At 49.0% G+C, this 24,068-nt stretch overlaps 1 protein-coding gene across 1 annotated transcript in view; it reads right to left on the minus strand.

Annotated features, from left to right (window-relative positions):
* Positions 1-24,068, minus strand: part of JAK1 (Janus kinase 1) — a gene marked incomplete at its 5' end in the record, with an annotated part of 59,840 nt that overhangs the window by 3,556 nt on the left and 32,216 nt on the right. The window contains 13 exons of the mRNA XM_080691436.1: positions 344-516; positions 868-992; positions 2,153-2,345; positions 3,533-3,627; positions 3,742-3,892; positions 5,465-5,616; positions 7,260-7,395; positions 7,982-8,109; positions 9,071-9,158; positions 9,505-9,648; positions 12,940-13,046; positions 18,846-19,032; positions 23,285-23,408. Of these exons, the coding sequence (XP_080547562.1) occupies positions 344-516; positions 868-992; positions 2,153-2,345; positions 3,533-3,627; positions 3,742-3,892; positions 5,465-5,616; positions 7,260-7,395; positions 7,982-8,109; positions 9,071-9,158; positions 9,505-9,648; positions 12,940-13,046; positions 18,846-19,032; positions 23,285-23,408 (1,803 nt within the window). The remainder of the gene's footprint in view (positions 1-343; positions 517-867; positions 993-2,152; positions 2,346-3,532; positions 3,628-3,741; positions 3,893-5,464; positions 5,617-7,259; positions 7,396-7,981; positions 8,110-9,070; positions 9,159-9,504; positions 9,649-12,939; positions 13,047-18,845; positions 19,033-23,284; positions 23,409-24,068) is intronic.

The following is a 24,068-nucleotide window of genomic DNA, read 5'->3' on the forward strand; positions in this document are numbered from 1 at the left end:
GCTTAAGAAGAAGCCAGGCCTACTCCACCTGCTCACAGTTGTGAGGGCTGTGGCAGATGGACGTCCTCTCCCAGGAGCTTGGAGATGCTGAGCAGGTGGTCTGACCTCTCCCACTCCTGGGAAGAGGGTGCCATCAAAGCCCAGGCACTGTGTAGGCTGCTCTCTCAGTGAAGCAGCCTGAATGGTATTTCTTAAAAGTAAATACCAATGAATTCCAACTGATCTACTCTCTCTAACTTCTCTTCAGGTCAGAGGAATGAAACATTAGCATAGCCAGAAAGAACCTATCAAAACAGTGAAAACCCTGCATCACCAATGAAACATAGCTGTCCAATTTAGTTACCAAAACACAGGGCTGTCCCGGTCGTCCTTGACTGTGTAGTACTCCTTATCAGTTTCGATTGCTTTGGTTAAACCAAAGTCTCCGATTTTCACTTGGTGTTCACTCTCAACAAGGACATTTCTTGCTGCCAAGTCCCGGTGAACATACTGCCGAGATCCCAAATAGTCCATCCCCTAAGAGAGAAGCCAAGGTCAAGAATGTGGCAAAATCATTTCAGATTGCATTTCGTTAAAAAAAAAAAAGAAATATTTCATTCTCATCAATGAAAAATTCTGTGGTTTGTACTTTTAAGCAAGAATAATAAAAATCAAACTGTTTCAAAGAAATTGACATTTTAAAGCAGTCATACTTAATAAATCCTTCACTTTCCCAGAAGCAGCTCATTCTTCACCCAAAAAGTGCAGAGCAAAATAAACTCAGTACAATTACTAAAAAGTTCTCCACTTGTGGACTGATTACAAACCAATTACCCAGGGCAGAATGCCTGCTTTTTTTTAACATCCTTCCTTTTCTTTCTTTTTTACCTTGCAAATCTGAACAGCATATTTTAGCTGCTGTTTAAGGTTAATTTTGTTCTTATTCTTTGGAAGATATTCCTTAAGGCTTCCCGAAGGCAGAAATTCCATGATGAGCTTGATACCATTTCCTCCTGTTTAGAGAGAAAAGCACATCAACAAGAGGCTGCCAAAAGGGAGGGGACAGGCCCCGGAGACAGACGGCTGGCAGGGGTGCCGCTTCACCCTGAAGCACGGGCAGACTCCAGCCTCTTTCAGCGCAGGACCCTCGCAGTGGACGGGGATGGCAATGCTTAGCTCCCTCCTTAGTCACAAGCATCACTGGCTTTTATTTATTTTTATTTTATTTTTTTTTTTGGTGGCACTGGGGTGGAACCCAGGGGCTTTTCTACCTCCAGGCTTTACTCCCAGACCTATTTTATATTTTATTGGGAAACAGGGTCTCACTAAGTTGCTGAGAGCCTCACTAAGTAGCTGAGGCTGGCTTCGAACCTGTGTGATCCTCCTGTCTCAGCCTCCCAAGCGTGGGGATTATAAGTGTGTGCCACCATGCCCGGCTCATCACTGGCTTTTAAAGTTGAGAGCTATGCCGGGTGTGGTAGCGCACGCTTGTAATCCTCGCGCTTGGGAGGCTGAGACAGGAAGATCGCACGGGTTCGAAGCCAGCCTCAGCTACTTAGTGAGGCTCTCAGCAACTTAGTGAGATCCTGTTTCCAAATAAAATATAAAAAAAAAAGGTCTGGGAGTATAGCCCGGAGGTAGAAAGCCTCTGGGTTCCACCCCCAGTACCACCAAAATAATAATAATAATAAATAAATAATAAATAAAGTTGTGAGCCACATCCTTCCAACACCAGTCTCAAAGGATATAGGTACACGAGTGGGATACTGACTTGCAAATAAGACGCAGGTATTAGTAAATGCTACCACTACTAAATGCCACTTGTCACCTTGATTTAGACAAATATAACAAAGCCCTGGCTTCAACTGGATCAGAAGAATGGGGAAGGGGTGGGGAGATTAACTTCCACATGGCATCATGTAGATCCTGGGTGGGTGAGGTCCAAGTCCAGCCCCAGCGTGGGTTTAAGAACCCTGGACAGTCAAGGCTGGAGAGACGCCCAGGCCGGGAAGGACGGTGCATCGCTTCCCCAGGAGGCCTGCAGTGCTGAGGGACTGGACAGGGCACAACCTGGAAGCCCTGCCAGGCCCAGGAGCGGTGGCTCATGTGTTCAAGTGGCCTCGAAGAGGCTGAGAGATGCCTGTTCTGCTCAGGCCCCCTTTGCACAACCCACCGTCCTCAGTGCAGATCCCTTTGTACTTCACGATGTTCTCATGATAGAGGTTCCTCAGGATTTCTATTTCCTTCTTCAGATCAGCTATGTGGTTTCCTCCACTCTCGGGCTTCAGGGACTTGACGGCTACCTGCTCGCCTGTGTTGTCCCCCTCTGGGTCATACCTGCAGAGCTCAACCTTCCCAAAGTGGCCCTAGAGAGAAAAATGCACATGTTGTCTTCAGAGAAGTCCCAGCCTAGGCCAGCGGAAACACACTGAGAAAACAAGTCTCCCTCCCCGGGGCTGTTCCCTGAAGGCAGCCGGTACTTAGCAGCACAGTCTGACCTAGACTCTGCCTGCCCACCACTCTCCTGGCCTCACTCCCAGGCTCCTGAGCTAAGACAAGAGAAGCAGCAGCTGAATGATGAATCCATGCACCAATCCCAGTTTCCAAGAAAATGTAACCCACGAGGGGATGAAGGCTACCTCTGGACCTGTAGGACAACTGGGGCATTCTCTGACAGCCCGGGGCCCAAACTATTATCCCTTCAAAAGCTGTGGGCCTGGAGCCCAGCTAAGCCTCTTACTGGTGACCTTATTGGCTGGCCCTGTCACCAGCCTTCTGAGCTGCTCCTGTGCCTTCCAACACAGCAGTGACAAGCGCCCCCGGGGTGCTGTGAGGACGGGGACTGTGTTTATGGCACCACCCACCCAGATGCTGGCACACAGTGCACACCTGAGGTGCACCACATTCTATTCAATTAAATCAGCCATAGAAGATCTGTATCCCTGGGGCCTCTCTGGGCACATTAACTACTGAAAACTCCCATTCAAGGTCTGAAGGAAAGGCTGACAGTCTATCCTGGCATCCTGTACAGTAAATCCATCCCTTCTTCAAAGAGCCTCCCAGAGCCAGGTGTCTGTAATCCCAGTATTTGGGAGGCTGAGACAAGAGGACCATAGGTTTGAGGCCAACCTCAGCAACTTAGTGGGACCCTGTTTCAAAATAAAATATAAAATAGGGCTGGGAGTTTAGCTCAGAGGTAGAATGCCCCTGGGTTCAATCTCCAGTACCACAACAAATAAAATAAATAGCCTAAAAGGATATTTGTTCCCAGAAAATTCAGAGACAGAGATTTTTCTATCTCCATCATATGTGTACCTAATCCTCTGCTGTCTCATAGAAACGAATTTATGTTTTTATACAGCCACACGTGCAACAGAGATGTGTGTTCTGCACGGCCTGAGAGTCAAGTGGAATGTGCCAAAATGCAGGGAAGGTGGCTTCTCTTAGAAACTTTGACCCATAATGAGGGAAACCAGGGAGCAGCTCTCTGCAGAGGGGTGATGGGCAAGCCGAGAATGCAGCCGTCAGCAACAGGGCAACTGGGGTAACTTGCCTCTCCCAAGTCACGGATCCGCTTTAGGAAGCGCTTTTCAAAATGCGTGGGATCCACCTCAGTTGTTGGCTTTTTTTCTGAAACAATGTCTGGATCTGATAGAAAAGAAAATAGGTTTCAAAGCAAGTGATAGCCAGGGGTCGCCTCCTCCCCCACCACTCCCCACGTTATGGCTGGTCCTGGCTAGACAGGGCCAGGCAACGACTTACTCTGCTCTTCCAGCTTGTTAATGTCCCTCATGATGGCTCGAAAGAAGGGTCTCTGATTGGGGTCGTAGTTCATGCAGCGCGTCATAAGGTCAGCCAGCTCCTTGCACGATGGTGTCACTGGCCTACACCGGCTTTCATAGAATCTCTCTTTCTGTAAAGAAGAGGGACACTTGGAAGACACTGAGGAGCCGCCCGCAAGCCTTCTAGCCCCGGGTGAGAAGTAATTACCATCCCCTAAATTCCTTCCCTGCATGTCTGCTGAAAGATGAACTTCATAAATGGTTTACTGTGGCCTCATTCCAGCCTGGGGAAATCTCAGATTTGAGACTAGAATAATCCAAATTTTAAGAAGAGAGGTGGTATATCCCCTCCCAAGACCCTGCATTCTAGTAAGGCCAGGAAGCCTTTCTGGAATGCAGTGTAGCGACTTGTATAACAACCTTCCGATTCTTCAAATCCTCTGAATCACTAATTCCAATGACTGACTCAGAAATATATCAGACATGAGCAAAGACTTATGTACAAAGATATTCCCTGTAGAATTAGACAGAACATTGGAAATTTGAAAACAAAGCAAATGCCAAATATAAAATTAGTGAAATAAATTAACTCTTATGCCATTAACTCATTAAATTTATAAAAACTATAAGACTTATCAAATCTCAGAAGAAAGTACTTATAAGGTTAAAATTAAAAGACTCCAGATAAAGCTGGGCGTGGTGGTTCATGCTTGTAATCCCAGCACTTGGGAGGCTGAGACGGGAGGATCGCACGGGTTTGAAGCCAGCCTCAGCTACTTAGTGAGGCTCTCAGCAACTTAGTGAGACCCTGTTTCCAAATAAAGTGTAAAATAGGTCTGGAAGTTTAGCCCGGAGGTAGAAAAGCCCCTGGGTTCCACCCCCAGTAGCATTAAAAAAAAAAAAAAAATCCAAAAAAACCTTAAGTGAACCAGCTATAGTGGACATGTCTATAATCCCAGTACTTGGGAGACTGAGACAGGAGGATCACAGGTTCGAGGACAGCCTCAGGACTTAGTGAGACTCTCAGCAACCTAGCAAGATCCTGTTTCCAAACAAAACAAAACAAAATTTTTTTAAAGGTAGGAAGTATGGCTTGGAGGTAGAATGTCCCTGGGTTTGAACCCATTATCCCCTCAAAAAAAAAAAAAAAAAAAAAAAACTCAACTTAATTGAAATCACTGCACTCTAGTATCTACCCTTTGGCTGGACCCCCAGGGTACTAGATACCATTTGTGGAAACCTTACTATTCCTCTTTTAGCCTCCGTCCCCTGCCACCCCTAATATCCTCAAAGGAAGGCAAAACCTATGTCTCTTTCTTAGTGTGTACCAGGCTGATGCCTGTCACACAGGAGGAACTCAACAGACACTGTGTGTTCATTTTTGCTGAATATTAGGCACTAAAATTTCTGTTTAAGGGTATCAAAACAATCTACTTAGTAAGACAGTATGCCTGTCACTCTGCTTAGTTATTCCTCATGAGGACTCTACAAAGTAGTTACTGTTTATCCCATTTTACAGCCGGTTTACATTGAAACCTAGGCTCGGGGAAGGTAAGTGACATTTGTGAGATCGGATAGCCAGAAGGCTTGTGGGGTAGATTTTAATCCCTGCCCACCCTTTCCACAGCCTGAAGCTTCCTGATCGTTCCAGGTTGTCCATGGGCGGCGAGTCTCACCGCCCAGGCCCTGGGACACCTGCTCACCTCGATCAGCGTCTTATCTTTCAGGGGGATCTCGCCATTGTAGCAGATTTCCCAGAGTGTGGTTCCAAAGCTCCATTTGTCAGCAGCCACACTCAGGTTCTTGGAGTCCTCGACACACTCGGGAGCTATCCATGGGATTCGCTCTATGCACTCTGGAGAAAGATGACAGACTCTTACACATCAGCTCGGGGGGTCGCCCAGGGATGGCACTGTCACTGCAGCAAGAATCTGAGCTAATGACAGAAACTGTTGCTGGAAGTGTTCCTAAACACGGACTGACTGGCCACAGCCTTCCGAGCCTCTCCCTGGCACTTCTGATGCAGCAGTGTGACCAGCCAGCAGCTGGGGACACTCGGCACTGCCCCCCCCCCCCGGGCGGGGGAGGAGCCGGCCTTCTGAAACCCTGGCCTCAGGAGATAGCAGGGCATCATCACAGAGCTGGGGGTGAGGACCATGTGAACAAAGGCTCAGGAACGAGAGACAGGGAAAGGAAAGAGGCCGACAGAACCAAGTAGCCACGGCCTGCGCACGCTGGGTGCCGTGGCCATCAGCGCTGCTTTATGTGTGTTTTCTTTCATTTGAGGAAAGACTGAGGTAAAGAGGTCACATACCCCATTCTCCCCGTGACCTCTGTGGCCACTATTTCTGGCCTCTAACCAAGGGCAGCATCAGCAGTCCCAGCAGAGACCCCCGTCATGTCCCCTGGAAGCCCTTGGCAGCGCAGTGGCTCCCACTGGAACCCCAGCCTTCTCGGGTCCTTCCTGGTGCAGCTCAGGCCTCAGCGCCTTAGGAACACAGGCCTCCAGCCCTGTGCCATAGCCCACCTCTCCGACCTGCAAGGCCCAGTGAAATCCGGCCACTTCCCAGAGTCCCCCTCGGCCCCAGCTGCGTGACCTCTCTTTCCTCTGGATCCTCACAGCGTTTTTATGGGCTTCTCTGGGTCCCCCCTGGCTGTCCAGATGTCCTGGGGTCATCAGTGTCTGTATCTCATACCCTCACAGAGGACAGGACCCTTGACAGACCCTGGCGTGTCTCTGCCTCAGGACTGGTGGACAATGGCCATGTGATCACCACTGAACAGGCATGCAAGCCCGCCTCCCGCTCCCCTGCCAAGGAGCGGATCCCTGGGAGCTCATTTGCAAAGCTTGTTCTTCATCTCGGTCGCCTCCCAAGCTTGCCCTGCTCTTTGATTAAGTAATGGAGCAAACAACATGCTGAGCTGATGGAAACTCAGTGCTCAGAGCAGCAGAGGGACTGGCGGGCCACCATCCCCAGCCTGGGCCCGCTAGCCCTCCCACCCCCACCCCGAGTGGCCCACCAGGTGGGAGACGGCGTGGGCAATACAGTGAGGGTCAGCATCTCCGCTCCAGGACTGCCCTTTCCTCTACAGCCTGCGACATGACATGACCTAATTCACAGCAAGGAGTGAGGCCGCAGCGCTTGCTATAAAAAGGGGACCAGGTACCTCCCAAACTGCCTACTAGCTACAGTGGAGTTCCAGAAGAATGCAGGAGGCCCTGCAATGTCTCCAGCACCCTTGGCAATCCTCCAGGCCCGCTCTGTGCTACCCCAGCTCCCTGATCACACTGCTGTCACCGGGTGACCTGGCCGCCTTAGCTGGGCTGGCAGGGACCCCTCCCTCAGATCCATGTCCACGCCCAGGGAATAGCAGGAGCACCGTATACCTGTTTGCTGACTTCTCTGGAGGGAGACCTAACGTAGCCTAGCTCCTTCTCCCCATGGGCCAGACCCCTGGCTTGGAGTTGACAGAGATGATGAAGAGGGGACCACATACCTTGCCTGGACAGAACAGTGACAGGAATGCCAGGGTCGCTGAGCTTGATAAACGGGCCAATCTCACTGTCGATGCCCTCACGGGCCAGAAGGAGGTTTTTAGTACACACGTTCCCATGGACGAGGTCTTTATCCTCCTGTAGAACAGAAAGGGTAAGATGGCAAGGGACTGTCTTCCTTCCCCACACCTCGGGTCCAGCCCCAGCCCCTCAGGTCCCTCCCCACTCCCAGCCACAGCCAGGCCTCACTTTCCAGCCTTCCCACCAATGACCCCTGACATTCGGGCATATCATACAGTGCCCCTGGGCTCAGCATCCTCATCAAGGAGATATGCATAATAGCGGAGTGTGCCTCACAGGGTTTACTGAGGACTAAAGTGATCAGAATCTAAAACACAGGAGCAGATGGCTCACAGTTAGCATCCAGTTACCATCAGCTCTGACGGGTGCTGGTGGCTGTATTCACTACTCCTTACTGAGACTGCACCTGCAGTAGGGCCAGTCCTGAAGTGAAGTCATCCTCCTGGACCAGACTCATAAATGAGCATGCAGAATAGCTAACTGTTGTCTTTGCTGTGCACCCACAAAACCTGAATCCCAGAGCCTTCCGGGAACCCACGGGCAGGGCCCCTCCCGCCTGCTTGCCCGTGACTCCTTTCTGTAGCCCCCTACAAGGACATCTGGTTTCTGGTGGGGATCACCACGGACATGAAAACATTCTTACCAGGTAACTCAGGGCGCTGGCCAGCTGTTTGGCAACCTTGAACTTCCATGGTGTAGTGAGGACATCACTCTTTCGGTGCATGAAGAGATCCAGGGGCCCTCCTTCCACAAACTCTTCCACCATGATATCTGCAGGCAGGAAAACAGCCACATCTGGAACCTTCCAGCTGTCGAGGACAGTACTCTCCCTCACCTCCTTACAAAAGCCCTCTTTAGTGGACAATACTTCGCTTCCAAGTACACAAATATCCTTGCAAGGTGCAAATGGCATGGTGTATCTGAGTTCAACTCCAAGCTCCTCCATTCATCTGTAAATATGGAGACAGCGATGCCCGCAATCCTTAGAGCACTGGGGAGGGCTGAATGTGACTAGGCATGGAAAGCCTTGGTTAAGTGTCTAGACTCCAAGGATGGCCATCATTATTTCTACTCTTATTACAGCAGAGGTCAAGCCACTCCTGTGGCAACACCTCCCTCCCAGCAGGACTCATATGTGAGCACGCAGAGTGGCCCACACTACTGGATTTCACAGGGAACAAGGTACTTAGGGTTAAAACAAAAAAAAAAGTTCATCTTCTTCTAAGCTTATATTTCAGAAACTCAGAGGTGGAGGGCATCCACTTCCTTCTAGCTGCTTCAACCTGAAGACAGGTGAGCAGCAGCGGCCAAAGGCCCAGCCTTCAACAAATTGATCCCAAGAGAAGTTGGAGCTTGTTTGTGGCTCAAGGCAGCCCGTCTCCTTCACGGGATGAGCCCTCCCGGCTCCGCTGCCGTGGGCTCACACTCTCTTGTCACTGCTCTCTCAGGGAGTGGCCTTGTCTCACCTCAGCCCTCTGTGTCGAGCACAGTGTGGGCCCATAGTGGCAAGAAGGGTTAGAGGATCGAAACCAAATGGGCTAGAGTTCCATGGCCACCATTAATGCCCACAAATGACCTGCTGAGAACCTTGATTCCTTCAGTCGCAAACAAAGGCAAGAAGCCCGGGCACCATGAAGGTGGCCTCCCACCCCAGCCCCACCTCCAGGGGCGGCACAGTAGCCATGCCCCCCAGCCAGCGCCGGCTGCCCCCTTCAAGATAGAACATGCTTACTCTCCACGTCTCGGACACAGACGCCATAGAGGTACACAATGTGTTTGTGGGAGACCTGTCTCATCATGCTGGCTGCTTCGAAGAAGGCCTGTAGGAGAGGAAGATAAAGGAATGTCTAGGGTCAGCCTCCACTGTCAGGGGAAAGAGAACAGGCAGCGGGTATGTTCTCCACTGTCGCCATCCCAGGCCCTGAAAACTGCTGCCTGGCCTTGACTAATTAGGAGGGGAGGGGACAGGCCAGGTAAGAAGGGCTGCTCAACCCACGACACCATCAAGCCTTCTTCCCTTTACACACAAGGCCTATTTGAGATTGTACTCTTCGAAGAGAAGAATGGGACTGAAAGGCAAATGTGAGAATCATGAGGTCCCGATGAGGGCAAAGACTCTTCCCAACCTACTGCGCTTCCCTGGTTCCAGAAATGGGGAGCACTTACCAGAGAAATGTCCCTGTGGCTGGGGTCTAGGACTTTGAGGATCACTTTTATTCTCTTCTCTTCGGCAGTCCCTTCGTCATCCTTGTAATCCACCAGGGTCCCCGAGTAGATATGTGTCCTCGTACCTCTGCCGAGGTGCTCGCCCTGAGAGAGGAAGCCAAAGTTGGGTGACCTCGCCTGCAGCTGCGTGATGGCCCGAGTCTGAGACTGAGTCCTTACTTGGAACACTGACTCCATATGGGATAGGGCAATGGAGCCCCACAGCTCGCAGCTTCCGGAGCCAGCGTGGCCAAACACAGTTGTGATGGTTCCTGTCCTTCTTCACACCTGCTTTCAACCTCAAGGAATGACCAGTGGCAAAAAACCCAGTCTTAACCTATCACAACATTGCAAACAGTGCCATCAACAGCCAGCCACATCCAGAGCAGACCCAGGGAGGACCCCACACAGCAGTCCCCCCACTCTCAGCCTGCAGGACAAAGTGAGGGGTGTGTGGCCCCTTGCTCTATGGCTTCCTAGCCATTTAACTTGCGGACATTCCTTCACCATGCCCAAACTTGCCTACTCTCTGTACATGGGCTACTAATGGCTGTTATAAGAACCAAATAAGGAGCTAGGAGTGGTGGCACATGCTCATAATCCCAATATGTGGAAGGTTGAGACAAAAGAATCACAGGTTCAAGGACAGCTTCAGCAAATAGTGAGACTCTCAGCAACCTAGCAAGATCCTGTCTCAAAATAAAAAGGATGGCTGGGTGTGGTGGCGCACGCTTGTAATCCCCACGCTTGGGAGGCTGGGACAGGAGGATCACACAAGTTCGAAGCCAGCCTCAGCTACTTAGTGAGGCTCTTAACAACTTAGTGAGACCCTGATTCCAAATAAAATATAAAAAAAAATAGGTCTGGGAGTAGAGCCCAGAGGTAGAAAGCCTCTGGGTTCCACTCCAGTACCACCACAAAAAAAAAAAAAAAAAAGAAAGAAAGAAAGAAAGAAAGAAAGAAAGAAAGAAAGAAAGAAAGAAAGAAAGAAAAAGGATGGAGGTGTGGGGTGTTGCAGTAACACACACACACACACACACACACACACACACACACACACACACACAGTCAATAAGGTACAGACTCAGGCACATGGTGTGTTTTGAGCCACCTGAGGTGCTCACTGTTCCTCACACTAGAGCCATTCACACCACTCCATCTGTTTCAGTGTGCGTGTGCCTGCATGCATGCATGCTACGCTTTAGCAGTAGTGACGCACCTGCCCCCACAATCGCAGAAAAGGAGAGGTGACAACAGGCAGACACTGGAGTGGTGGGCCCTTGGTTCTTCTCATGTGAAAAGGGGCAGGGCCACCAGACAGCGGCAGGGGAGCTGAATGAGATCATCTGTGCGAAGCCCCCGGCACAGAACGTTCTATCTCCAAGGAGCATCCACATTGAGCTTTGATTCTTTAGATTTTTAAATTCTTACTATTTGGAAATCAAACTGTGTGAGACTCATGAAACTTATGCCCTGTCAAGCTGTGGCCACTAGCTCCACGAAACTTGGAAATCATTCTAGGACCCTGGGTACATGAAAAATAAAAATTGTGGCAGGTGTCTAGGGAACCAGTCCTCTACCGAAACATACGTAATCGTTAATCGGATGTATTAATTTGCACAAATACCACCATTTGTCATCTGTCATAGCAGAATGGCCATACATCTACCCCGTCTGCTGCTGTACCCTGGCCAAGGACCTGTGACTATTCATCAAAGCTGTAGCTGTCATGACGTGATCCATCAAGGTTACAGGAAGTCGAATTCCCAGGACATGAAGTAAAAGCCATGTGCTTTCAGAATAATGACTCACCCCCGGAGGGCTGGCTCATTCCAGTAGCCAGGTCATAGCGGCATGCTGGCAGACCCCTCAGCAACCCACGACAGCCCCGTGTCCACTCCAGCCTCCTTCCTTGCCCCTCCCTCTGCCTCTGCACAGCCCCTTGCTGTTCACCCTCTGCTTTGATGCCCTTTCCCCCAAGACTAGGCCTTGGAGGTTCCCACATCCTGCTGTCCCAGGTACCTCAGGACTCGGCTCTTAATAATTACCTACTTACGGCAGACGAGAACTTTCCCCTACAGTGGACTGCACTGCGGGAGCAGCCACACCTGGCATGTGCAGATGCTTCACCACTGCGGGCAAAGTGAATGGGGAAGGCATGGAGGGTGGTAGTTATCTGCTCAGTGGCTCAAGGCAGAGAAACAGGACAGGCTCCAAGCACTGTGTGTCTAGTTTTAGACTGAAAACAGGTTGCAGTACTAGGACTCTGGTGATTTTAGTTTTAGGACACGCAACTCTTGATGCTACCAGAGAGACCGAGAGTGGTAATGATGGGCCTTCAGCGAAAAAATCTAGACTTATTTGAAAAGGAAAACTAAGCTGGGTGTGATGGTGCACGCTTGTAATTCCAGTACTTGGGAGGCTGAGATAGGAAGATCACAGGCTCCCGGCCAGCCTCAGCTACTCAGTGAGGCCCTCTATAACTTAAGACACTGTTTCAAAATACAGAATAAAAAAACAGGCCTGGGGGTATAATTCGGAGGTAGAATGCCCCTAGGTTCCATTCCCAGTACTGAACAAAAAAAAAAAAAAAAGGGAAGGAAAACTAACAATAAAGCCCTTATGTCAGCCACCTTCCCTAAGCTCCATCATAGCAAGGAGCCCATGACTCGCTCTCCAGTCCCTCTAAGGTGCTGCGATCTCCCCCAGGCACAATATGGCCCTTGATGGATTCCTTCTCCCCATGGCAGTCTGCTTTGCCGCCTATCCCTGTTACATGAAACTCCATCTAAGTGGCTGGGGAAAGACGACAGAACAGAAAGCGAGGTTTGCCCTGGACATCACAGCCCTAATCCAGGCAGCTACAAGGGACACCCTGGACCTGCCGAAAGCACTGATGCTGGGCAAAAGGCCTCCCAAGGTCAGGACGCTGGTCTGCCTCCCCGCGAGGGACCCATTTCTCAAGGTGGGTGGTATCTGGCCACCTCGCCGTGTTGTTTCCTAGCTCTGCTTCTTCTGTAAGCACATTCAGAAAGCAGGATTAAACTCTAGAAATGCTGGCACATGGTACGCTGAGGAGCATCAGTCTAGCTCTCCCATAGAGCCCTGACGCCAGCCACCCATCAACGGCCCATCATGACAGAAGGTCCTTCCACCCATGTAACCCATGAACGCTGATCAATCCTCTCCTCAAGGCCAAAGGTCTCCAAGGAGCATCGCCCAGGCTCAGTACATGGGAGGGACCCTGCTGAACCTCTTCAACCAGGAAAGGAAGGCTCTTTGTTCTTCCTCTACCAGCATTTCCCCAAACCCAGTCTTCAATCCCCACCAAGTCCTCAGGCTGCTCCCTGTGGGGAGGAAGAAATAAGGCTGGGGCAGCCTGCAGCAATGACTCACTTGCATGATATCTTTCTTGAGGATCCGATCAAAACTCAGCTGGCTCATGGGGTAGACGGGCTGCCACTCCTGGGCTTTCTTGGTGGCCACCAACAGATTGGAGATTTCTGTGGAAGAGATTGGAGAAGTCTAAGTACAGTCCCGAGGTCCGTGCTCCCAGCCAGTCAGTCAGCACTGGGTTTGCTGAAAAGACGTGTGTGTCTTTGTTGGCTCCATCATTCAATAAACACTTTATGGGATAAGTCCTTGATTCACGCCTTCCAGGATAATAAAAACCAAACTCATCAAATAATCAGTCAAATGGAAAATTACAATTTGTTCAATTGACCTAAAGGACTGGCCCAACCTGCTCTGAGGTCCATACTGTAGGATCTACTCTGACAAGATAGGTCAAGGAGAGTAGCTGGGTGCCTGTAATCCCAGTACTTAGGAGGCTAAGACAGAATGATTGCAGGTTTGAGGCTAGCCTCAGCAACTAAGCAAAACCCTCAGTAACTTAGGTAACCTGTTTCAAAATAAAAAGGGCTGGAGGTGTCGCCCAGAGGTAGAATGCCCCTGGATTCAATCCCTAAGGGTAATGGGCGGGGCATCAGAGAGAATTTCTCTAAGGAAGTTAAAATTTATTTTATTTTATTATTTTTGCAAGTCTGGAGATGGAACCCAGGGGCATTCAACCTCCAAGCTACACCCCCTTGCCCTATTTTTTTTTTTATTCTTGATTTTGTTTTTTGTGGTTTTTTTGTGGTACTGGGAGTGGAACCCAGAGGCTTTCTACCTCCAGGCTATACTCCTAGACCTTTTTTATATTTTATTTGGAAACAGGGTCTCACTAAGTTGCTGAGAGCCTCACTAAGTAGCTGAGGCGGGCTTCGAACCTGTGCGATCCTCCTGTCTCAGCCTCCCAAGCGCGAGGATTACAAGCGTGCGCCACCATGCCTGGCTTATTCTTTATTTTGAAACAAGGTCTCTCTGAGTTGCAGAGGGCCTCACTAAGTAGCTGAGGCTTTCCACGAACTGCAATCCTCCTGTCTCAGCCTCCCAAATGCTGGGATTACAATTTCCTGGGCCACCACACCCGGCTCAGGAAATTAAAATTTAAATCTAAGAATTAAAACTCCAAGAATTCAGGGATTGTATCTATTTTATTTTCTGCTCTACCTCCACTAGTGCATGGCAGGCACTCTACAAGTATCTGTTCTTTTAGTTGTTTGTTTTGAAGTAATGGGATCCGAGGCCCTATGCTGGGCAGGCCCCGGAGCTACATCCCCCACTCTTAGCACGTTCTTGACAAGGGTATGAATGAACCACTGGGGGAGGGCTGAAGGGAAAGCTAAGGAGGGAGGCAGAAGTTTGGGCCTCGTGGGTGCTAGAACCCTGGGAAAGAGAAAACAATGGTGTTGTGTAAGAGAGGAAAGGCAACCTAGAAAGGTCCTGTCTGAACCTGTCAGGACCTAGCGCCAAGGTGGCGCACGCACAACACTTCCTGAATGTGCAGCTTAGAAGCGGACCCTCCACGCAAACACGATGACTCAAACAACAAGCCTAGCACACAACACCACCGATGGGGCCCGGGTTGGCACAGGTGGCCAGCTGGGAATTTACAAGCCGCGGGGACTGCCTTTCCCATCGCGGAGCCACTACAAGCTGGAGAGAGGGACTCTGCAGTGGCAGGAGCGGCTCTGATATCGCCTATCCTCTTTCCACCCAACACAGGTGGCCCTAGTCAGTACGACCTGGGCGCCAGCCACTGGCTGCAGGAAAGGGCTCCCCTGCTGCCGTATCTTGGGCACTCCCTCCACCCTGCTTTCCTGATTCTATCTATTCCCTGGGTAAAGTCCAATTCAAACAGGCAACTGAAGGCTGCCTGAGGGAGGAAGGAGCCAGAAAGGGCCACTTGACTGTGTCCCTGGGGCACAGCTGGGGCAGCAGAGCCAGAGCCCTATGGGAAATGAGAGAGGCGCATGGGAAGGGGCTGCTCGGGGACTGATTATTTGTAGGGTTTTTCAGGGAACACAGTACTAGGCTGGATGGTGTGAGTGGGGAACTCTCAACTCCCAAGAACCTGTGCTCTCCCTGGGGCACCGGAAAACAGCAGTGACCTCCTCAGGTGGCCTTGCAGGTAGATGAGATGAGGCACAAGAAGGGCTTTCTGCAATGCCTGGTGTGCAGTAAAATCCCATCGTGGTGGCCACGTCACAAATTGTGACCAGTCGCATCCTTGTCCTGCACGGGGGTGGGGGTTTGCACAGCAGGAAGCAGAAGCTCCCACTGTCAGAGCCCAGGGGAGCAGCAATCAAATGCCACACCTGCCTGACAGGTGAGGATGGACCGATGGGTGCTGGGTCCTCACATGCTCTCTCATGGTCGTCACCCTAGACATGAAGCTGGGCACTGGGCTGCACGAGGAGGCACAGAGGCGGAGGCTTTGCTTGGCCACCACACCCACTCTGGGTGGCCTCCTGCATTTCTCTTTTGCTTTTTATTTCTCCCAGGAGGAGTTTCTTGGTTGTATTTTCTATATGCTACTAGGGATGGAACCCAGAGGCATTCTACCTTAGTGTTATACCCGCAGTCTGATTTTACTTATTTCTGATTTTATTTCCTATTTGGAGACAAGTTCTCGCTAGGTTGATGAGTCTTAATACTTCTTGCTGAGGCTATCCTCAAACCCATGATCCTCCTGTCTCAGCCTCCCAAGTACTGGGATTACAGGCATGTGCCACCACACCCAGCTTTCTTGTTTGTATTTTCAACTGAGAAACTGAGATGAGGGTGTCTGGCTCTTGGCACCTAGTTAAACAGAGGAGCTGAGCAGCCTCAGTGACGCTCACATGCAGATTCTCAAGGTTCTTCCATGTCCCTAACTTGCAGGTGGCAAAGAAAACGAAGAAAACAAAGAGGCCTCGCTCACCAGTGATCCTCTTCCTTTCCTGCTGATGGATGCATCCTCATTTTTGTAAAGATGGAGATGCAAGGAGGAAAACCAGTGGACCTGGGCTCAGACAAAGTGAGTTCAAATCCCCACTCTTACTCTTGTTTGAGAGGCTTTTGGTGAGTACAACAAGGATAACAACATACTTTGGGTCATTCTGAGGATTAAAAGACTTGTTACTGGACATCCTGGAAACTCGATTTCCTCACTATGTGGATGAAAGAAATGAGACATGTATGTCAACTGCCTGGGATACGGGAGGCACCCATTGATATGGTAGACACTGTCTTCATCATCTCTGGACAGACTTCACTGCACGCTGAGCCTGTGTTGGGTCCTGTGCCTCCCACAAGCCACAGAGTGGTGAGTGAGATCCAGACCCTGTCCCCAGGTTTCATAGGAAAGGGGGAGAGGCAGACACTAAACACCCTCACTGCAGAATTTCAAGAGCCCCAACAGAAGCCACAGGTTATGAGGTGAGGTCTCAGAGCCAAGTGGAAGATTTATCTCCAAGCCTAACAACCTCTGCAGAACATCTTCAAATCTAAAAACAAAGGCTGCACTTACCCACTGAGGCTGGAAGGAGACCCTATCTGATCCATAGGACACAGGTCCTCCTTCTTCTGCTAGCACCCTGCTGAGAGCATCACTTGGGAGATACTCAGTCTCAAGCTTCTCCCTCCAAAGCTCCCCGCTCCTGGAGCTGGGCTGTCAGGGTATCCACTACGACAGAGGCCTCCCCTCTGGAATGATGCAAAGACACTGCATCCTAGCCTCCAGCCTTCCTTATTCCATGTCCTCATCCTGACCCAGAGAGGAAATACTGGAAGGAAAGATGATGTGAGTAAACTGAGCCATTGTGCTCAAAGGTTTAACATGCTCTGGTGTCTCTCAGTCAAGCAGCGCGACTGTATTTTTACCTTTCTGGAACATCTTCAAGCCTAAAAACAAAGGCTGCAGTTACTCCCTGAGGCTGGCAGGAGACCCGATCTGACACACAAGAGCACAAGAACGTGCTCCCGCTTTTTTCACTAGGCTCAGTGGCAAACACCGTGCAGAGACCGAAACACGAGGCAAACAGGCCAGGCTCCTCTTCCACTCACGACAGGAAGGCTCAGACAATCCTCTTAAAAGAACAAGACTATGCCAGGCGTGGTAGCACACGCTTGTAATCCCGGCACTCGAGAGGCTGAGACAGGAGGATCACGGTTCATGGACAGCTTCAGCTACTTAGTCAGGTCCTTTGCAACTCAATGAGACTCTGTTTCAAAATAAAGAATAAAAAATAGGGCTGGGGCTGAAACTTGGAGGTAGAATGAGCCTGGGTTCCATCCCCAGTACCACCAAAAAAAAAAAAAAAAAATAGGACCGACACAAAAAGTATCCTCGAAGTCTCTTTCTCTCTGACACTTGGGCCCTGAAAGCAAATGTAAGGCCCTTTTGGAGGGACTGACCCTTGAAAGGGCGAGGTCTGACCTGCTTAAGGCAGCATCTTGGGGTGAATAAACAACAAAAATCCACTGTCCACAGGATCTGACGTTCAGGCTGGACCTGGCACTAGCACCCTTCTCTGAGCTGGACTTTCAGCGAGACCCGCTCACTTCTCCAGGCCTCAGTGTTCTCATCCTCAAAATGAGGCACTGAACCAGGTGACCCCTAAAATGACCCTCTAGTCCCCACATTCCGAGAGACTATGCGTCCACCTGTAGTGACTCTGTTCATGGGGCTTAAAAATAGAGCAGCTGGGCCCACGACCTTTTGCTTCAGTTTTGTTCCCTGATCCTCCTACAGCCCCACTGCCTAGAGAATAGAGTCCCAGCTCTTTGGTGTGGCAGCCAAGACTTCCCATGACTCCAATCTAAACCTCCCCTCTTTCCCCTCCTTTCCACCTCTAGCCCACATTAGCCCTCAGAACCTCTCTGCAGCCCCGCTTTGGTCTGAAGCTGTGTCCTGCACATGCTCCCTGTTCTGCTGGACAAGCCTCACCTGACCTCCCGCTCATCGTCCAACCCACAGCTCGAGATACACCTCCCCAAGCAGCCTGCCAGGTCGCGAGCTCAGCGATTTTGTCTGTTCAAATGCTCACAAACTGCTGTGGCCTCACTTACCTACAACATTTTGCACATTCGTTTGGCAACCCTCAGAGAGCAGGGGCTGGGTCATAGGCATTTTTGATTCTTTACATCTAACATAGTTCCTAACCCACAGAAGATACGCATTTCTCAGAAAAACTGACAGGGAAGCTCTTAAGACACTTTATCCCTTTTTTTTTTTTTTTTTTGGTGGTACTGGGGTTCCTGGAAACCCTTCTACTTCCGGGCTATACTCCCAGACCTATTTTTATATTTTTTTTAATTTGGAAACAGGATCTCTGAAGCCAGCGAGACTGGCTTTGAACCTGCGCGATCCTCCTGTCTCTGCCTCCCAAGAGCAGGGATTATAAGCCTGCCCTACCACACCTGGCTTAAGACACTTTATTTTACAGGGCAACAAAGTAAGTTTCTGCTTACTAATCCTGAACATGCATCTTTCTGTAAACCAACCAAGATGTTGAGGGGAAAAAAAGATGTTTGGTTGCTTGTTTTTGGTATTAGGAACATTCTATCTCCAAGCTATACTCTCAGCCCTTTTTACTTTGAAATAGAATCTCATTGCTCAGGATCTTGCTAAGTTGCTAAAACTGACTTTGAATCTGTGATCATCCTATCTCAGTCTCCCAAGTGCTGGGATTAGAGATATACTTCATCACACCCAGTTTCTATGTCTTTTTTTGTATGAAATTTGAGTTGAGGACAAACTTGTAAGAAAGCTAAAAAAAAAAAACAAAACAAAACAAAAAAAAAAACACCCAGAAAGTGTGGCAAGAGGCCACTCTCCTTATCCCAGACAGCATCTTTCAGTCCATCTGGGTCTTAAAGCATCACCGAGCATAGAAGGGCATCACAAAGGGGACTTAGATTGGCGGATGACAGACCTCGGGGCTTGGGCTGGCAGCAGCGCTTCAGCACGAAGCTGATGTTGTCTGTGCGCAGGATCTGCTTCTTGAGGTGGCCCATGAGGTCTCCCAGGCTGGGGAAGCTGCGGTCCGAGCCGTGCAGGCTGTAGCGGCCCTTCTGCACCTCGATCTGAAAGTTCTTGAACTGCTTCTGGCCACCCAGCACCTGCCATTCAGAACAAGGACCAGAAACTACTTGTTTAGAATGCGGCCAGGCACACATATCACAGGCATGTAAGGAGTTAACACAAGGGAACACTACAGTAGTGTGTACAGAAACTCTGGACCATCTCTGTAACATTTCTGTACATCTAAAATCATTCAAAAAGAAGAATTTTGTATCTACAGATAAACCAGCTAGCAAATAATAAGTAAATAATAAAACAGGGTCCAGCCAGGCATGGGGGCGCACGCTCGTAATCCCCGCACTTGGGAGGCAGAGACAGGAGGATCGCGCAGGTTCGAAGCCAGCCGTGCTGGCGTAAGAGACCCTGTTTCCAAATATATAAAATAGGTCTGAGAGTGTAGCCCGGAGGTAGAAGGGCTTCCAGGAACCCGAGTACCACCAAAAAAAAAAAAAAAAAAAAAAACACAGGGTCCAGGAGAAGACACCCATAAAAGAAAGTTAACACTATGGCACACAGACCAATTATTTCTACAGAAGCATCACCTGGTTTTTTTTTTTAACCTATAAAATGCAGTTCATGAAAACACCAGCCTCGCCATGTTTATTTAACCATAAACGGCACTCAAAATTTAGTAAACACTTAATATAAAATCATTTTAGTAAACACTTTACAAAATATAATACTTTATATTTGTGGTTAGCAAATGTTATGCATTAAATAAAAATCACGATAGGAAAATTCATCTAGGAACTCCCCCAAACTGAACCCTTCCAGAGAAACAAACTCCTCATGAATCTAGCCGAGAAAAGCCACACTGGGAGTTGGTGTGTGGCTGTCGGTCTGGGTCCAGGGTTCTGTGGTATCACAGAGAAAAAGCAGAAGCAGTTTTCCTTGTTGGACTTGCTTTGTACAATGGGAGGTACTTCAGTGTTCAAGAATGAAGCCGGGAAAAACCGTGTACTGTGTAAACTAGGGCATATTTACTTAGAATCTCAAACCTCGGTTACTTCAAGACCTGTGCGATGGGGTGGTATCACCTATGCGGCCACTGTAAGACACGCCTAAAAACACATAGGTAAAATGCTTAGCACATGGCCTGGTGAGCTCAGATAAGTGGAAGGATTAGTCCTATCTGTGATGACTCTTTTCTGAGTCTCCCTACGCAGTCACTGTCCTTCTTGGTAAATCCTCCTCACTGAAGAAGGCTGGGCTGTCTCAGGCACCCATCCATATACATAAACTCATGTAACCTCATTACTATGTATAAATTTGCATTTCCATTTGTCAGATAAAAAATGGGCTCCATTTATTTATTTATTTATTTATTTATTTATTTATTTATTTATTTTATTTATTTATGGTGCTGGGTACTGAACCCAAGGCCACTCTACCTCCAAGCTACATTGCCAGCCCTATTTTATTTTTTATTTGAAAACAGAGTCTTGCTAAATTGCTGAGAGTCTCGCTAAATTGCTAAGGCTGGTTTCGAACCTAAGATGCTCCCGTCTCAGCCTCCTAAGTACTGGTATTATAGGTGTACCTGGCCATAAAATTAATTTGACTTTTTTTAAAATTAAGCTCCCTCCAAAGACTGGTGAACAGTGGAGGGATAGGCACCCATGAAGGCAACAAGCCAGGCGAGTTCTGAGGCCCTGCCAGCCTGAGGGCTATCTATTCAGGAACACCCTTGGGCAGGCAGTGGCCCCTGGGGCTTGGCCCAGGACACCTGGCAGCACTTAGTTCCTCCTGCCATTTCCGCTTTTTATTCTTGAGGAGTATGTGTCCAGTCCCCAGGGGCTCTCCTGTACTTTTCCTTCCTGTGTCTAAGGTCTACTCTATGCAAACGAATGGCCTCTAGCTCAAGGCTCCTCCTGCCCCCCCTTCTCCTCAACGATGCACAGCCCTACCAACACTAGAAAATGTATGTAGATTAAGTTTGCAAAATTTATTCTTTTCTAAAATATTCCACTTTGCATTAAAAAAAACAACTGCTTGAGCTGAATAGTGGAAGGGGATTCAGGGAGGGAGGTGAAAGGAGGAGACTTGAAGGACACAGTTCAAATACTGTTATGCACCTACTGAAATTATCAGCACCAATCTCAGTGACATGTACAGGGAGGAGGAGGGAATGGTGGGGTCTGCATAACAAACACTAAGTGTTATGTGCACGTATGTTCCTATCACTCTGAATCTCCTCATGATGTACAATTACAACACACCAATAAAAGCATATTCTTTCGCCGGGCGTGGTGACACACACTTGTAATCCCAGCACTTGGGAGGCTGAGACAGGAGAATTGCGCAGGTTGGAAGTCTGCCTCAGCTACTGGGAGCCCCATGGTAGATGGCCTCTGGGTTTCATCCCCAGTACCAAAAAAAAGAAAAAAGAAAAGAAATAGATTCTTAATTAAAAAAAAAAAAAGCCGGCATGGAGGCCCACGCTTGTAATCCCAGCATTTGGGAGGCTGAGACCGGAGCATTGCAGTCTGCTGACAGCCTCAGCTACTTAGTGAGGCCCTCTGCAACACAGTGAGACCCGGTTACAAAATAAAGAATAAAAAATAGGGCAGGGGCTGTAGCTCGGAGGTCGAGTGCCCCTGGGTTCCATCCCCAGACCCGAAAACAATCAATCAATCAAACAAACAAACAAAAAACAGGCATGGTAATGCTGGCCTGTCATCTCAGTACTTTAGAGGCTGATACAGGAGGGCTGCTCAGTATCTTAATGAGGCTCTCAGCAACTGAATGAGATCCTGTTTTAAAATAAAAAAATAAAATAGGGCTAGGGGTACAGGTCAGAGGTAGAATGCCCCTGGCTTCAATCTCTAGCACCACAAACAAACAAACAAACAAACAAACACAAATGAGTACTCAGAAACAAATTACAATGATTAAAAAATAGAAACAGAGGACTTTACTAGATATTTCATGAAACATTAAATAATTTCTCTGCAATAAATAGCATAATTTGAAACTATTATGTAGAAATCAAGCAAAATAAAATGAATAAAAATGTTTAAAAAAAAACCACCCAAGTCAGGCGTGGTAGTGCATGCTTGTAATCCCAGTACTTGGGAGGCTGAAACAGGAGGATTGCAGGTTCACTGACAGCCTCAGCTACTTAGTGAGGCCCTCTGCAACTTAGTGAGACCCTGTTTCAAAAAAAAAGCATAAAAAATAGGGCTGTGGGTATAGCTTGGAGGTAGAATGCCCCTGGGTTCAATCCCCAGTACTGAAAAAATAAATTAAAAAAACTGAGTAAGCCAAATAAGGTGGTGCTCACCTGCAATCCCAGTACTTGGGAGGCTGAACAGGAGAATTAGAGGCTGGAGGCCAGTGCACAGTAAAACTTGGTGAGACTTTGTCTTAGAATAAAGAATTAAAAGGCCTGGGGGTATAGCTTAGTGGAAGAATACCCCTGGGTTTAATTCCCAACACAGACAGACAGACGACAGAGTAAATAACAAAGTCACTTGGCATCTATGAGGTAAAGTCAGATATTTTCACATCTGAAGATATTCTAACTCCATAGCCTGCAGGATTTCTCTCACATCATTCTCAGCTTTCAGCCACATCAGACTGTCTAACAGGCATCTCAACTCACTGTCAAAACATGGAGCACCAACATATCTGCTCAAACGTCTGACCTGTTTTGTGGGTGTTAGGCCAAGTAAATGAGGCAGCGTATACGGGCACTTGTCCATGCCAGAGAACTCTATGAACAGCCACAGTTCAGGTCTGTGATGATCCAGCACTGAGCCTAAAATAAACCCCTCTAAACATGACACCCAATTCCACAGTGTCTGGAGTGAGCTGATTTTCTTTTTATTTTTACTTATTTGTGTGAGTGTGTGATACTAGGAAATGAACCCATGGGCATTCTCCCTTTGAGCTACACCTCCAGTCTATTTTTCTTTATTCTTTATTCTGAAACAGGATCTCAGAAAGCAGCTGAGGCTAGCCATGAACCTGTGACCCTCCTATCTCAGCCTCCCAAGTGCTGGGATTACAAGTGTGCATCACCACACCTGGCTTTGGTGTCCTGGATTCTATCTTCCAGAGGCACTGTGCACAGGGCCATAAGAAGGAAAGACTATAGAGTCTGACTGCTACGAGAGGTCTCTTTTTGAGAGCACGGTAGTCTCCCCAGACCTCCCAGGGGGTTTTTCAAAGCCCCAGGCTTCCTATACCATCTAGCCCAAAGCCATCCCCACTGCAGCAGCTCCTGGACCAGCTTGCATTGCACACACTGTGACCATACAGCTCAGCCATGCCAGCCAGCAGACTGACCTCAGACTTCTCAAAGCAGGTGACGGTCATGAGGATGTTGTCAAAGTCGGTGCAGCTCCACCGCAGCACATACATCCCCTCCTCGCTCCCTTCCTGCCGCAGCTTGTTGATGGCATATTCCGTGCTGCCGGGAAGGAGGTGCAGGAAGAAAGAAAGCTCAAGTCAAACCTCACGTGAAACCCCGGGGTACCCACTTTTCCAAGCTGCCTCAGGTGCTGCAGCGCCCACACTGTGCCCAGAATCCCCAGGTCCTCTGTGACATGGTGCCTGAGACACATGGAAGAACCATGAGACAGACCAAGTACCCAGCACCACCATGAGAGGGTACCGGCACCTGCTGGTCCCCAAGCTGCCCAGAGACACTGTCTGCATCTCTCCCCCAGAAGAATGTGCCCTGAGGCTGCGATGAGGAGCTGCCAATGACACAGAGGTAGAGACCCCACACTCACCCCTCTCCAGCACCCCACCCTGCTCAAGAGGAACACCAGCCTCATGTGGTGAGCATGTGGGACTATTTTGTTTATTACTATGTCTTTAGTAACCAGGACGTGCCTGGTTCATAGCAGGTGCTTAGTAAATGACACAATGAATCATCAATGAAGATGAAAAAGGTCAAGAGAAGTCAGGCGTGGTGTCACATGCTTGTAATCCCAGCTCTTGGGAGGCTGAGACAGGAGTATCGCACAGGTTCGAAGCCAGCCTCAGCTATTTAGTGAGGCTCTCAGCAACTCAGAAAGATCCTGTTTCCAAATAAAATATAAAATAGGTCTGGGAGTATAGCCCG

This window comes from Muscardinus avellanarius (assembly GCF_963383645.1).
Source record: "Muscardinus avellanarius genome assembly, chromosome: 3".
NCBI lineage: Eukaryota > Metazoa > Chordata > Mammalia > Rodentia > Gliridae > Muscardinus > Muscardinus avellanarius.